Source organism: Mytilus trossulus, unplaced genomic scaffold, assembly GCF_036588685.1.
Source record: "Mytilus trossulus isolate FHL-02 unplaced genomic scaffold, PNRI_Mtr1.1.1.hap1 h1tg000343l___fragment_1__unscaffolded, whole genome shotgun sequence".
NCBI classification, from domain to species: domain Eukaryota; kingdom Metazoa; phylum Mollusca; class Bivalvia; order Mytilida; family Mytilidae; genus Mytilus; species Mytilus trossulus.
In genome coordinates, this window is record NW_026963332.1 from 256,792 (window position 1) to 273,142 (window position 16,351).

General features: G+C 31.1%; 1 protein-coding gene across 2 annotated transcripts; it reads right to left on the minus strand.

The window, feature by feature from the left end:
- Positions 1 to 2,861: 2,861 nt before the first annotated feature.
- On the minus strand, positions 2,862 to 14,562 carry LOC134701812 (zinc finger CCHC domain-containing protein 17-like). Of its 2 annotated transcripts, none has more exons than XM_063562933.1 (8): positions 14,424 to 14,562; positions 12,536 to 12,593; positions 11,928 to 12,028; positions 9,979 to 10,058; positions 9,396 to 9,496; positions 8,530 to 8,651; positions 7,080 to 7,163; positions 2,862 to 3,693 (listed from the first exon to the last, which is right to left on the minus strand). In XM_063562933.1, exons 1-8 carry the CDS (start codon positions 14,508 to 14,510, stop codon positions 3,610 to 3,612), a joined length of 717 nt encoding a protein of 238 aa, XP_063419003.1. In that variant the 5' UTR covers positions 14,511 to 14,562; the 3' UTR covers positions 2,862 to 3,609. The 2 variants fall into 2 exon arrangements, with proteins under 2 accessions (XP_063419003.1, XP_063419002.1); XM_063562932.1 differs by having other exon boundaries at positions 2,863 to 3,693; positions 7,080 to 7,172.
- Positions 14,563 to 16,351: the final 1,789 nt, after the last annotated feature.

Consider the following 16,351-nt stretch of genomic DNA (forward strand, 5'->3'; position numbering starts at 1 on the left):
TTTAAGTCATGTGATCAAATCCTTACCCAGATAGACACATGGTTAGATTTAAATTAACTGTGACGTAGAATCGTTCTTTTGACGTAACACATGTACAGATATAAAAATAATTTTGTCGTTCAAAGTATGACAGATGCAAAAGTAGATCCTCGTCAAAAGGATATCACACAAAACAGATCCAACAGTAAAATACATCTTGATACAGACAAATACAAGAATAATTAAACACGTTATTAAAATGACAAACAACGTCAGTACGCATAATCTATACTTCATGACCATCATGTTTTATTAGTGAAGTTGATATTGAATATTTAACAACAAGGTCTTGGTATCTTCCGATGAACTTTGTTTTTTTTTAGAAAAAATGACGGGACGAGACGTTCTATAATAAACCCCTGGTTCAACAACTTTCTTATCAGACACAGTCTGGTGACGTTTTACAAAGTCATATTGGGAGTTGCATGCTCCTAAATACCGAATAAGTTGGGAAAAATCCCATATCATGATGAAGTTGGTATATTGCGATTAAGGTGGGGGAAATTGATAATTTCAAAATTAAAATCGTCTCGTTTGTCATAGATTCTGGTACTGAGAATACTGTGTATGTCAAATTCGAGTTATAAGTCTAAAAATGAGGCGGAGGAAGCCGTGTCTGTTGTTTCTTTAGTTTCTAGTTACACAGATGGCTATCAAATCATCATCTGGTTTCTAAGGTTTTTTATTTTTTTGGCCGATTTTGTTTTTATTTTATTACTACGGAATTTATAGCTTTCAGTCTCCATGACAAAGTGCAGCATAGAATTGACATCAAATTTAGATAATTTTTATAATTTTGCTATAAAATGATATGTGTGATCAGTTGATACAACATCTTTCAATCTAAATGCATCTTTGCAGTTTTGAAAATGACCAGTCCAGGATTCATGGACTCGCCTTAGTGAGAACCTTGATGATGACATATGCTACACAGCTACTTTTGCATAAGTACTATTTCTGTACATAAAATCTGTAGTACTGGAAATTTACTTTTAATATTTAGTACTATTTCTTTACTTTAGAATCATTGTAATATTTAGGTACTTGTATTTCCCAGTACTTGATGTATACTTTATAATATAAGTACAAAAATGATACAAAAAATGATCACTGTATTCCATGTCTGAACATCATAACTTTATTATTACATTAGATGTATGTTTCATTACAATACGTTATTCTGATTGGCTAACTGCACATCACATGTTATTCCGTAAGCAATTGCATTAGACAATACCATTTATCATTCATGATAACATGGATAACACGAGGTCCCACAATAAAGTGCACAGGTGAATTAAATAAATCTGGATAAAAATCCTGTTTTCGTGATCCTAGCTAAAAAAAAAATGTAATTATAAGTATTGAATGCTTCTTTTGGTAACTTCATAGGGTTGTAAAAGCGTTGACCGTGCATACATTTTAAGGATGAAGCGCTTCTGCGCTTGATACAAAATGTACTTCGGTCAAAGCTTTTACACCTCAATAAATTTACAAAAAGAAGCATTCAATTCTTAAATGAGATTTGAAGAAGACAAACTTTCAAAATGCTGAAAATGTAACCATGCAACAAATATTTGTAGTACGTAAATTTCAAGTACAAATCAAGTACTGTAAAATACAGGTACCTAAATATTACAATAATTCTAAAGTAACAAAATAGTACTGAATATTAAAAGTAGATTTCCAGTACTATAGATTTTTGGTTCAGAAATAGTACCTATGCAAAAGTAGCTGTGTAAGACATCTTCCATGGATTGATTGATGAATTGTCAAGCAGGTATGGATATTTTAAGCAATGTTTCGATTCTAGACATGTTTGAAAAGATTTGTAATCTTACACCAACTTTTATTTAGTGCTTGGGATTCTGGGAAATCTTCAAATATTACCTGTGATCTTTGGTAAGTTGTTATGCTTGTGATTATGTATGAGATTGTTTGACAGTAATGCAAGAAGGAAATCGTATGCAAACTGTTATTACTCAATTTTGATCAACTCTAAGAGTTGTACATTTTCATGCAAATTACGTTTCCCTTTGAATGTATGCTTTTGGTATCATAAATAGATATCATATCCCACTATACCATCCATTTCTGGTATTTTGTAACCTCTTACAAGAAGAAAGGGATTTCTTTGTAATTAAAGAAATACGACAAAGGAATCTTAATTCCCTGATGGAACAGTTTTTATTTTCTCGAAACTACAAATAAAGACAAAAGTAGTGTACCATTGATTAAGTCATAAAACGATTGAGAGAAAAACTAATCCGGTTACAAACTAACATACTTTCTAAAAACTAAATCTGATAATCAAGGAAAAAAGATTTGTACTAGTAAATGTTATTTCCATGACAGTGAGAAGCAAGAACATCACAGAATATGAATATGGTTTACAGTTTCATGTAAACATGTATCATTTAAATATCAAATTACCTTGTGACATTATAAAAGTGTCTATCAAATAAATAAATTTTAATAACAAATATTAAGACTCGGTTTTATTTACGACAGCACCTGTGACAAAATAAGAAGTTTTGGTTTACCTGAAAGTTGTTTAGTTCCCATGTTCTGAAAATGGGGAAAAATTATTGAACAATTCCATAGTATCAGGTGCATAACTTCAAAATCTATGAGTGAAGTTTCAAGATTTTTGTTATAATATGAAGGTGGAATTAATTACATTAATTAGGCATGCAATTTTACCTGGATCTGACAGTCATTACCATGCCATAAGCTGGGTTTGGACTTTGTCCAACCAGACCCAAAATATAAAAGAAAAAGAAAAGCTTTATATTATTTCCAAATTTTTATTTTAAAGTAAAACTTTTTGTTACACGCATGTGACAATGATATACAAGACCTTCTCTTAAATGAAACATTAACATAGTGTAATAATTAAAAATTCTGACTCATATAACTGACTTTTGAGAAAGTCATCAGATTCAGTATCACCTTGAGTCAAAAAGTTGATCTAAAAATTTTGTCACAGCTGAATGCATTACATTACAGTACAAAATGGTAATGCTAGTAATGACGAAACACACAAAATAATCAGTCATGACAAGTTATGATGAAGATTTCTATTTGAAATTTCAATAATATGACATTAACATATCTGAGGGCTCATCATTACTCTTACTTTGAATTATTTTTTTTGTAATTTTTCTCTTTTAATAAATAAAACCATACAAAAATTTCACAGACACCTATGAAAAATAATCTTGGAATGGCAAAAAAAGGTGATTTTATGAATAATTCCTTGAACCTTTCCTTTTGTACACAGACACATTATTTCCAAATTCATTCTACACAAATGCTTGTACCAAATCAAGTTCTTATAAATAACTCAGTACATTATGTTACTTTTGTTTGTCAACTTAATGTTGATAGTTTAACCAAAGCACAAACAATACTTAAATGCAAAATTCTCAATAGAGAAAAAAATGCAAGTTAACTGAATTGTCTAAACACAGATACAGCATGTTCTCAACATAAGCTGACATTAATATAAATCATTATTTCATATAAAAATAATAACATATAATATTATAAATGTTTTTGTTAAAATGTTCATCCGTCACTACTTGAACTGCTGTTATTATGTCGACTCTTCTTTTCATGTTTATGATGGTGGTGTTTGTGTTTCTTATGTTTCTGCAATAAAATAATATGAAACATTAAAACTAAATTGTGAAAAGCAAGCAAGGGTATACAGGTGTACTATAATTATCTGTAAAGTTAATGTTGTGTCCAGTCAATCTAGCATAAATTTGACCCTAACCTTAAAGTAATTGAAACAGAAGATTTTTAAGTTTTAATCTTTAGCATTATACCCCCAATATACATAGAAAAAAGTCCCATTAAATCATACTTGAGGAAGACTAAAAAAATCACGATTTAAAATTCTTATGGAAACTTGCAAGGGAGATTACTCTAGAAAAAAAGACAGAAATATCAATAACAAGAGTGCACACACTGAAATGTCTCGCCTTCTTTACTAATCATTGATATTGTGTTGATAGTCCTAAGTATAAAGCTTTATTACAACTGTTACATAAAATTAACATAAACCAAGATAGCTAAACAAAGACCAATGAACCATGAAAATGAGGTCAAGGTCAGAAGAACCATGCCAGGCAGACATGTACAGCTAACAATGCTTCCATACAACAAATATAGTTTATCTATTACTTATAGTTTTAGAAAAATAGACCAAAACACAAAAACTTAACACTGTGCAATGAACCTTGAAATTGAGGTCATGGTCAAATAAAACCTGTGGGACTGACATATAGTTCATAATATATTTCCATACACCAAATATAGTTGACCTTCAGCATATAATATTAGATCAAAAGATCAAAACTTAAAAAGTTAACTTTGACCACTGAACCATGAAAATGAGGTCAAGGTCAGGTGACACCTGCCAGTTGGACATGTACACCTTACAGTCCTCCCATACACCAAATATACTAGGCCTATTGCTTATAGTATCTGAGATATAGACTTGACCACCAAAACTTAACCTTGTTCACTGATCCATGAAATGAGGTCGAGGTCAAGAGTAAACTGTCTGACGGGCATGAGGACCTTGCAAAGTACGCAAATACCAAATATATTTATCCATTTACTTATAATAAGAGAGAATTCAACATTACAAAACTTTTGAACTTTTTTTTCAAGTGGTCACTGAACCATGAAAATGAGGTCAAGGATATTGGACATGTGACTGATGGAAACTTCGTAACATGAGGCATCTACATACAAAGTATGAGGCATCCAGGTGTTTCACCTTCTAAAATATGAACCTTTTAAGAAGTTAGCTAACACTGCCACTGTAGCCGCCGCCGCCGTATCACTATCCCAATGTCGAGCTTTCTGCAACATAAGTTGTAGGCTCGCCAAAATTGGATACAAAATTACAACTTTACCGCTTCTATTCAACAGAATGAACGGAATCTTGATATTCTAGCCATTTTTAGAATATGACAAACAACTCTTAAGGTTTTTATCAAACTATAATCTAGATTTTGTAATTCATTAGTTGATCATTTATTGAATTTTCAACATGTCAAAGTAAATAATTAATTTTAATAAAAAGAGTTAAGCATATATTCTTCTTTTTGTGATTTAAAGCTTCTTTAAATAAGGAAGATGCTAAACAAATATGATATACAGATATTAACAGTACCAAATTTTCACATTATTTTATCAAAATGGTCACAAAGCCACAAATTTGTAATTTCTTTAATGAAAAATCCACTCATAAAAAATACCCATAATCCATAATACTGTTTTGTACATTCCATGAGCAGAAGGTTATTTAATATAGTCAAATACGAACTCATAACCCAATCAAAGTATCATTCTTTACCTGAATTTTAAGAAAATCAACCAAAAACTGACAAAAAAAAGTCATTTTTGTGGAGTGATCTCCATATAGATAATTAAAAATGCTGATTTTGAGTTTTCCTCAAGTTTAGATTTTATGGGACTTTTTTCTGTGTATATTTAGGGCTTAATGCTATAGATTAGAACTAAAACATTTTTTCTGTTGCAATTAGTTTGATGTTAAAACTTAGTTTGACTAGACTATAAAGGAAGCAACAATCAAATAATCATCCATGTGAGTTGTAACCATTTTCGAAACTGTAATAAGGTCCACAAATCAGCACATATTCTGACACAACAATCATATTTCCATAATCAGCACATATTCCGACACAACAATCATATTTCCATAATCAACACATATTCCGACACAACAATCATATTTCCATAATCAGCACATATTCGGACACAACAATCATATTTCCATAATCAGCACATATTCTGACACAACAATCATATTTCCATAATCAGCACATATTTTGACACAACAATCATATTTCCATAATCAGCACATATTCTGACACAACAATCATATTTCCATAATCAGCACATATTCTGACACAGTAATCATATTTCCATAAGTTCATAACTAAACCTTTTTGTTATAACTTTGTGACATTTCATTCAATCTTTGGTCCATGATATGGAATAGCTATAGTATTTGGAAATAAATCAGGCCTGGAAAATTTTCTGAAATCATGTCATGTCTTTCCCACATCATTTTTCAAAGGATTACTGTAAATTCAGAAATTATTGCGAGGTTTTTATTATTGCGAATAATGCGACTGAGTTGTAAACGCAATAATTAAAACTCGCATTTCGTAATATTTTAACTGAATTAAGCATGACATTTCTCAAAATCGTAAAAATAAAAATCGCATTCAAGTGTAAAATGACAAAATCGCAATAATAAATGCACGCAATAATTTCTGAATTTACAGTATTAATAATTATCAATGATATGGAATAGTTATCATATCTAGAAATTAATCAAGCCTGGAAAATTTTCTTAAAATCATGAAATGTCTTTGGATTTACTTCTTCAAAGGAAGTATCAATAATTCACATAATTGTGACATTTTGTTCATGCATCATTGTCAATATAATGGAAATTGATGTGACTGTCGTACAAGTGAGATGTTTAGCTCTATATAACAAGGTTCAATCCACCATTTTCTACTTTTGAAAATGCCTGTATCAAGTCAGGATTATGACAGTCGTTTGATGTGTTTTATCATTTGATTTTGCCATTTGATAACGGACTTTCCATTTTGAATTTTTCTCAGAGTTCAGTTTTTTTGTGATTTTACTTTTTACTTAATTTCTCATTGACCTTCAACATCTCCTTTGACTTTGAATATATTGGAGGTTAAATCTTTCAGTAATTATTGAAAACATGTCAGATCATAACATTTTATCTTAAACTCCTAAGTTTACTATTTTTGCCTAATTATTCAATCTCAGCAGCAAGTTCTGGTTTTGGTATTTCAAATCTATTCCATTTTACATATATACAACTCTGTCAATCTGTCAATCTGTATCATACCTATTATTTCTGACATTGACTTTTAGATGATCAGTGAAACATGTGATCCCTTTGATTCTTAAAAACGTGATATAGCTATTTCACCCTTCAAACAATAACCTACCTTTTTATGAGATTTTTCTGTTTCATCTTCTGATAAGGAATCACTATGGCGATGTTTCTTAGATTTTTTTGCTTTTTTTTCTTTCTTTTCTTTCTGTGTAATAAAAAGTTATCTATCATAACATGTTGATTTTTACGAAATTTCTCTACTGTTAACCAACTGATTGTTATCATGCTTATGAGTGATTTTATGTTACAATTTTTGCGAGTAGAAAAATAGCACAAATTGAACCTGTAGCCAAAACAATTTGGAAAATTTCAAAAGTGAACTGTAGTGAAGTTAGAAAGAGAGGTCTTAAGCAAAAAAAGTATGCTAAAAATAATAAGTTGCTATCTAGTATATTCTTTCTTGACTTTACCATGTAAATGTTTCAACACTTTTCTATTCAGACTTCTTATTGTCGTAGAAAATATTCTCTGTGTATATCCTCACTTAGTCTTATTAAAACTTAACACCATCAGGAACAATTTTGACAAAAACTAAGATATAAGTAAAAATCAGTTTAACTCACCATATATATGAAATACACCTGCATACAAATTGATATGGATATAACAGATAATCACTTGAAGAAAAAACCATTTTGAAATTTACATGGAATTTTCCTATTTTGTATTTTAGCCGTAAAAATCGTACAGTGACCCTACCTTTTCTTTTGATATTCTCAAAGCATTGTCTGAAAGCTATCTTTTCCTAATTTATTTTAAACTTCTATCATTTTGTTTAGTTTCTAATCACAATATGGCATTTCCCCTGTATAATCCATACAAAATGTGTCATTTTGTCACAATCTGTAGCTTGAGAAAATGCGCAGTGACCTGTCCTTTATATTATATTTTTGACCATATATCAATAGATACAACGTTTTGGCAAAGTATGAACAAATTCTATCAATTTTATTTCAGACTCACATACCACCTTAATGAGGATTAAAACTACATACTATGGATTCATTTATTTTGGAGGGTACCAATTTTAGTGGATTTAAGAAAACTAGCATTTTCATGGATATTGAATTTCATTTTGGCACGGTTGCATACATTACTTTAGAAAACTTGTAATTCGTTGAACATTTAATTTCGTGGATCAACTGTACCAACAAAATCCACGAAAATTGGTCTCCAAGGAATATTATTGAATCCACAGTATACAACTTGCTGATTCAATATTACGATCATATATACATATTATATTCCTATTTGTATGTTCTGAAGTATTACACAATACAAAGGACATGAAAAGTATGATTATTCAACCTGTAGTTAGACATATGATATGGTGCTGTGTGAAGTTAAATATTGAGTGAGAGTATATTGATTCAGTAACTCTCTACTATGTACACCTCAACTATAAACGCAAAATATTTCTGCAATCATAACTCTTTTAAATGCAAGCATATTTCATCCAATCTTTTACCCAATCATGAAATGTAAGTAAAATAAGTATGGACCTTTTTTCTTTTCCTGCTAGATGAAGTATCTGTTTCTTTACTAGGTGAAATTACTTCATCTTCTGGTATTAGTTCATATGCCTTGCCTCCTTTTGCATGGAAACAGTCTTGAGCCAAATGTCCTACAAAAAGATAAAACATGAAGGTAGGTAAATTTCCTCTTTTGTTTATCTTTGCAACTTGGATACTATGTTTCAAGGAGAAGGTACACCAAATTGGTAGTTGGTATTTGAAAAAGACTCCATATAACAAAGTTCATATGAAATAAATTTTACAGATAAACAGAGAAAATATTTATAAGGGCAAAAAAAACCCAACTTAATACCAATAACTTAGCTCAAGTTGAAAGCTGTACTGTGACATTGAGATGAAGAACAGCAATGTAACAGCAATTAAACACTGTTAGTTTGCTTTCATATTTTCCTGTGTATGTAGCAATTTTGTGTCATGAAATTTTTAGGTATTTTTTTAACCAACTATTATTAACATAACATAACTTTTTTTTTAAAACAAATTTTTGAAGCTATTTATATGAAAAAGAGTTAAATCAAATTGACTGAAAGAGGACCAATGCTACAGCTTACAATGGGTTTTGTTCATCAATGTAGGCTATATGGTGACCAATTATTATTTTTTCATCCCTTGATCATTGGTAAATAGTTGTCTAGGTTGCATCTAATTATTTGTATACAGCGAGATATCTTAAACTTTGTTATTGCATGATTAGATAAGAGAAAAACAACCTAACAAATATGTAAATAAACTTGCACTCTAAGAATTGGACAGAGTGAAGTTTTTAAGCAGTTAAGTTTTAAAGTTCCAACTTCTCAAATTTTGTAAGCATTTATTTTAGTGAAAAATATTACCATGGCCACCACACTTCTTGCATGTTGTATCAAAGATAGCACCCAATTCTATTTTTGCTCTCTCACTCCGAAATCCTTTCCTATTTTTTCTTTCATCCAAACTGAAAATATGCATATAGAAAATTGAACCAACCTTATAAGTATGATTATAATAAGCAGATGTGACAAGAGTACATGAAAGGCCTTTTTGCATGATAAATTTGTTGCAAGAATAAATTGCAATAATAACATGATTACGAAGTCTAATCAGAAGTTAGTAAAATGGCTTTGTAGAAAAAAAATTTTGTACATAAATTAGGCCGTTAGTTTTTCTGTGGTTCCAGTTACAATGAAAAATGACAAAAAATCTTAAGGGTAGGCTATTATTTAGGCTAAAAAGTAGGATATGAAGGATGACTGGAACCACACATATATTTTTTATTTGGCCTTATGAAATTATGTCAACCTTTTGTCCTGAAAACTATGAAAAGTCAAATTCATGTGGACCAGATAGTCGTCTGATGGCCAAGGGCTACTTTAATTTCTTGGTTTTAACCAAGCCACACACCCAATTTCAAATCAATTAAAAGAAAATAACTCCTACCTAAGTTGAACATTTTCTGCATCCTCATCTTTACCAGTGGTTTGGTTGATAACCTTCATAGACAGTCCAATCTTATCTCCCTAAATATATAACTCATAACTAAATATATACAATTATATGATACATCAGTAACTTACAGTCCAATCTTATCTCCCTGAATATATAGCTCATTACTAAAATATACACAATTATAGAACTTACAGTTCAATCTTATCTCACTAAATATATAACTCATAACTAAATATATAACTCATAACTAAATATATACAATTATATGATACATCAGTAACTTACAGTCCAATCTTATCTCCCTGAATATATAACTCATTACTAAAATATATACACAATTATAGATCTTACAGTCCAATCTTATCTCCCTGAATATATAACTCATTACTAAAATATACACAATTATAGAACTTACAGTCCAATCTTATCTCCCTGAATATATAACTCATTACTTAAATATATACACTTAAATAATACATCGGTAGCAATAAAAAAAATTACGAGTGCGTCAGCATCTTCTACCATGAATAAAGACTTTCACAAAATTCTTTTAGAAAAATGTTGCTTTCAGTTTTTGAAATTATGTTACTCACAATTGAAGATTGTATATCTATTCGAAGATTACGAACCTTTTGTCAGTCAAGTTTTATTTTTTAATATAAAAAAGAAGATGTGGTATGATTGCCAATGAGACAAATATCCACAAAAGACCAAAATGACACAAACATTAACAACTATAGGTCACCGTACGGCCTTCAACAATGAGCAAAGCATACCATATACATTTAGTCAGCTATAAAAGGCCCCAGTAAGACAAGTTAAAACAATTCAAACGATAAAACTAATGGCCTTATTTATGTATAAAAATGAACAAAAAACAAATATGTAACACATAAACAAACGACAACCACTGAATTACAGGCTCCTTTCTTGGGACAGGCACATACATAAATAATGTGGCGGGTTAAACATGTTAAGTTTATTTGACATTGTCTAGTGATTTAGAAATCAATGGGATGTTATTCATTGAGTAAGTTGGAATCAAAATAAGCAGTATTCAAATATTCTTATAGACGAATATAGGTCAAATTCTTTTCATAGCACATTCCTTTTAAACTTTCCCCTGTTTACAGACCAGACTCAGGCTTCCCTCATCTTGGCACCTTGTTTCTTGACCCTCTTTTCCATGTTTCTTTATCCATGCCCAATCCCTCTGTTTTGTACACACTTGCTTGCCTTTTTGTCTTTTTGTTAAGGCCATGCTAATGTCTTTATTAACTTACGGTTTTGAATGGTACCCATACAACTTCTTAATCATTTAACTTATACATGTAATATACCTCTACTGACACAACTTTACAATACACCATCTCTCCAACAGCTAACATTTCTGAAGGGTCCTCCACCCTCTTAATCATTTAACTTATACATGCTATATACCTCTACTGACACAACTTTACAATACACCATCTCTCCAACAGCTAACATTTCTGAAGGGTCCTCCACCCTCTTAATCATTTAACTTATACATGCTATATACCTCTACTGACACAACTTTACAATACACCATCTCTCCAACAGCTAACATTTCTGAAGGGTCCTCCACCCTCTTAATCATTTAACTTATACATGTTATATACCTCTACTGACACAACTTTACAATACACCATCTCTCCAACAGCTAACATTTCTGAAGGGTCCTCCACCCTCTTAATCATTTAACTTATACATGTTATATACCTCTACTGATACAACTTTACAATACACCATCTCTCCAACAGCTAACATTTCTGAAGGGTCCTCCATCCTCTTAATCATTTAACTTATTCATGTTATATACCTCTACTGACACAACTTTACAATACACCATCTCTCCAACAGCTAACATTTCTGAAGGGTCCTCCACCCTTTTAATCATTTAACTTATACATGTTATATACCTCTACTGACACAACTTTACAATACACCATCTCTCCAACAGCTAACATTTCTGAAGGGTCCTCCACCCTAGCTTTAGACATCTGTGACTTATGGACCAGACCTTTATCAAGAAAAAGATGAAATATTATATTAAACTCATTTTATATATCAATAATAAATGCAAACTGAAGAAGAAAACTTGCAGGATACATGTCACTATCCTGAACCTTTTAAAATTGATATAAATACTTTGTCTCCTTATTTTGTAATAACTTTGTCCTTCGTCAGATCTAGAATACTGAATTTATCATGATTTATAGCATGTGAGAAGAATATATAAGTTCTTATACTGTCTGTTAATGTATTTGTTTGTTTGTAATGATCAAAGCATGTGGGAAGTTTATATGGTAGCCTTTCCAAAGGTGGGGTGCATGTAAATGTATCTCAGCCTACATGTATGGTTTTCTATGTTGTTCTTTATATTCTCTTGTTTGTCTTTCAATAAATTATTTGTTTTGTCATAGAGCTGTCAGGTTTTTTTTTCAATTTATGGGTTTAAATATCACTTTGGTATCTTTCTTCTCTTTTCACAAATTACAAACACGCATTAATTTCGTGTGTAACAAACCTTGCTTTCTGTAGCCTGGAATTTTAATAAAAGCTCCATAGGGTTGTAATGCTGCTACCTATTGAACAAAACATTACTGATTAAAATGTGAACCGTAATAGAAAAAATACTAAAGTTTTACTAACATGTTTAGTTGATACATATTATATTTGTAAAATGGATTAGACACAAGTAAATCATACTATGAAGTCTTCTCCATAATACAATTTAAATTACAATTATAGAATAATAGACCACTTTCGAGTTCATCCGTCACCGTCAAAAACTCGTCAATTATGCACGCCTTTATGACGTCATTTACCAGATAGAGGGGGTCGCCTGTATCCCTGCACTATTTACGTTCATCAAGCGTCTTAGTGATCGTCTTTGTGCAGGATAAACTAGAAATAATGGTTGCTATGTAGGGACTTACTGACAATTCCCTAATGACAGCAGTGTTGATTGTCAATTTTGAGAATTCAATTTGCCGAAAAAATTCGTACAATATAGAATTATAGTTTTCCAACCACTCGCTCAACATTGGAAGGAAGTGACGACGCCCCTAAACACACAAATGACGGTGATAAAGGCGCGTATAATTGACGAGTTTTTTCCGGTGACGGATGAACTCGAAAGTGGTCTATTATATAATGGACATGCAGTTTATAGAATATAATACTAGCTACTATGAGTTATATAACTTATAAGCATAATTGTCTAAAACTGTTATGTATGTACTGCATGTCAATCGTGTGCTGTATGTATCAGACTGTTTGACATGCATGGCACAAATACAAGGTAGAAGTCACACTTCAACACCTGTCCACTACTAATTGGGACAGGTTTGTTACCTTTCAAAATATAAGAGTCATCTTAATATTCATATATGTATTGTACTCTGATATGAGAAGACTTGTACAACATTTGTTTTGATAATTCATATATGTATTGTACTCTGATATGAGAAGACTTGTACAACATTTGTTTTGATAATTCATATAATACTGTACATGTACAGAAGTTGTCGTTTTTCTATGTAATTCATACGAGTCATGTTTCTCGTATTTTTTTATATAGATTAGACCGTTGGTTTTCCCATTTGAATGGTTTTACACTAGTAATTTTGGGGCCCTTTATAGCTTGTTGTTCGGCGTAATCAAAGGCTCTGTATTGAAGGCCATACATTGACCTATAATGGTTTACTTTTATAAATTGTTATTCAATTTGATTTTGATTTGGATGGAGAGTTGTCTCATTGGCACTCATACCACATCTTCCTATATCTATATATGAAGGTGGTACAGTGACCTATATGTACATGTGTATAGTTGTCAATTTCTGTGTCATTTCGGTCTCTTGTGGAGAGTTGTCTTATTGGCAATCATACCACATCCTCTTTTTTATATGAAGTTATATTGGACATAGAAAATGGTAGCACCCTAACTAGAAGTCTTTCTGATGCAAATATTTGTTTTGACTGTAGAGAGGGTTGGAATGACTAAGACATGATTACATGTAGCTTAAAGTGAAGCCTTGGAAACTGAAGCTCTTACATCTGCTCAAGGGAATATTAAATGATAATTACAATTAATTTTGATTTTGATAAAACTTCTTTTCATAATTGAGCCTAGTTGGTACAGTTGGGAACAGTATATCTTTATTATATATGTTCCTGTTGGTACTAATTAATGCAGTGTGGTTAAATTATTTTTCATAGGGGCAAGTTAGCAGACCTTTAAATTTTGAAATTTTACTCTTTTTCATTTATAAGACAAGTACATAGAAAGAATTAACAATCATAGTAATCACTGTCATATATATATAGAATTGTGATAAATCAGCTGTACTGAATGAAACGAAGTTTTGCATGAATAAATCAGCCAGTGAAAGCAATGAAGTTAATATTGACCTCCCCATTGAACACTGAATAAAGGGCTGGTACATCTATGGGTCCACTAGAACTCCTTCTTTCCTTATATTTTGGTGGTGAGCTCATTTTTTGTTTATAGGATCATTTTGGACTGGGAAGGGAAACACATTTGTTAACGTCGCACTTATTCTTATAAATATATACCTCCTTTGTGGAGAAGTACGGAAGACTGAATGCGCTATCGTAATATCTTTCCAAATAAGGCCGCCATACTCAAGTATCAAGAACTGTCATTATCGGTACACTGAGTCAAGGACGTTCATAATATATACTAAACAAGAGGTCTAAATTTATATAAAACAAAACAGGTAAAAATATATACATTTAAACATTGTATACGTATTTGTTATATTATTATTTTTTTACAATTTTTGCGTGAACCCGGGTTCACGTGTATTTATTAATTAGAAATATAGCCTATGGAGGAATATTCGGAACCTTAATTGTTGTTAATTCGGAACATTTATTCTACTTATCTGTATAAGCTTCCTGTAATTAAAAGCACCTCCATACGGAGTATTTAAGATACTTAAAAATTGCCAATAAAGAAATTTACACACTCAGATCTCAGCTAACTCACTTAATTTATCTGCCACATGTTTATGGTAAAAAAAGATAAAGTTGATAATCTATATAGAAAAAAAATAGATTCCCATACGTTTCATTCTTAAAGAATAAAAATGATTCAAAACAAGGACACCGTGATGTACTTAAGTCTTTCAAAAATGCATTAAATTAATCTAGAAATAATAAATGAGGCATTGCGAAATGGTCAACTAGCAGGAGACATTAATTGATGTTCCTTACGACTGATCATCAATCATTGAAGTGTAACTCTCCCACGAGACGCATTGAGAAATGACATGATCTAATATACAATCATTTTTGAAGAGGCATAACTTTTAAGTTCAAGATACATAAGATTTCATTGATAAAACAAACGAGGTAAAAAAGGAATGCATTCGGATTGCCTATGATCATGATGATGAAACGTAAATGTACACAAATATGATCATTGATAAATTAAAAGAAATGGTTATCAATGCAGAAAATAAATCGATACAAAAGAATATCCTTTAAAGATAGATAACAAATATAAAATAAATTTGAGTTTAATAACAAGTTTTACGAACAAATTTTAGGCCCGATCGCTCCCTCCTTATGTGGTATATTTTGACCATCATTCAGATATCTGCATCTGTCTGTCTTATTAATAAATATGTGAGAAAGATTCAAATGCAAAGAAAACTTTAAAAAAAACTACGAAAAATAGACACGATAATCTTCAAACAGAATCCTTCCAATTGATATTTCAAAGTGTGTCTTTCTATGTTGTGATGTTGTACTATTGTTACAGAAAAGGGAGAAGGTTTTAATATTACAACCTGCAAATTTTTGCACCTGTCCTTAGTCAGGAATCTGAAGTAAAGTGGTTGTCGTCTGTTTATGCAGGTCTTACGTGTTTCTCGTTTTTATATAGATTAGATCGTTGGTTTTCCTGTGTGAATGGTTTTACACTAGTATTTTTGGGGACCCTTTATAGCTAGCTGTTTGGTGTGAGCCAATACTCCGTATTGGAGAAATCTAGGTATAATATAACTTCTATTAAAAAACACCATAGAAGTGTCATTCATTGGTAGTAGTTTGACTAATTAAACTGGTAACAATGAAAGCTAACACCATCCAGAAACGAACTATTGAAATAAACACCCCCCCTAAATCCCTTCTTTATATTTAACACCACCCTCGACATGCCATAATTGTTCTGATTTACAATAAAAAGAGAATGTTATCCTCCACACACATGGTAATGAAAATACTGAGATTTAATTTACAATTCAGTTGAAAAAGTAATTAGGATAAGAAAGTTCTAAGGTTCACGTATTGACTTTTTTTTTTTTAAACAA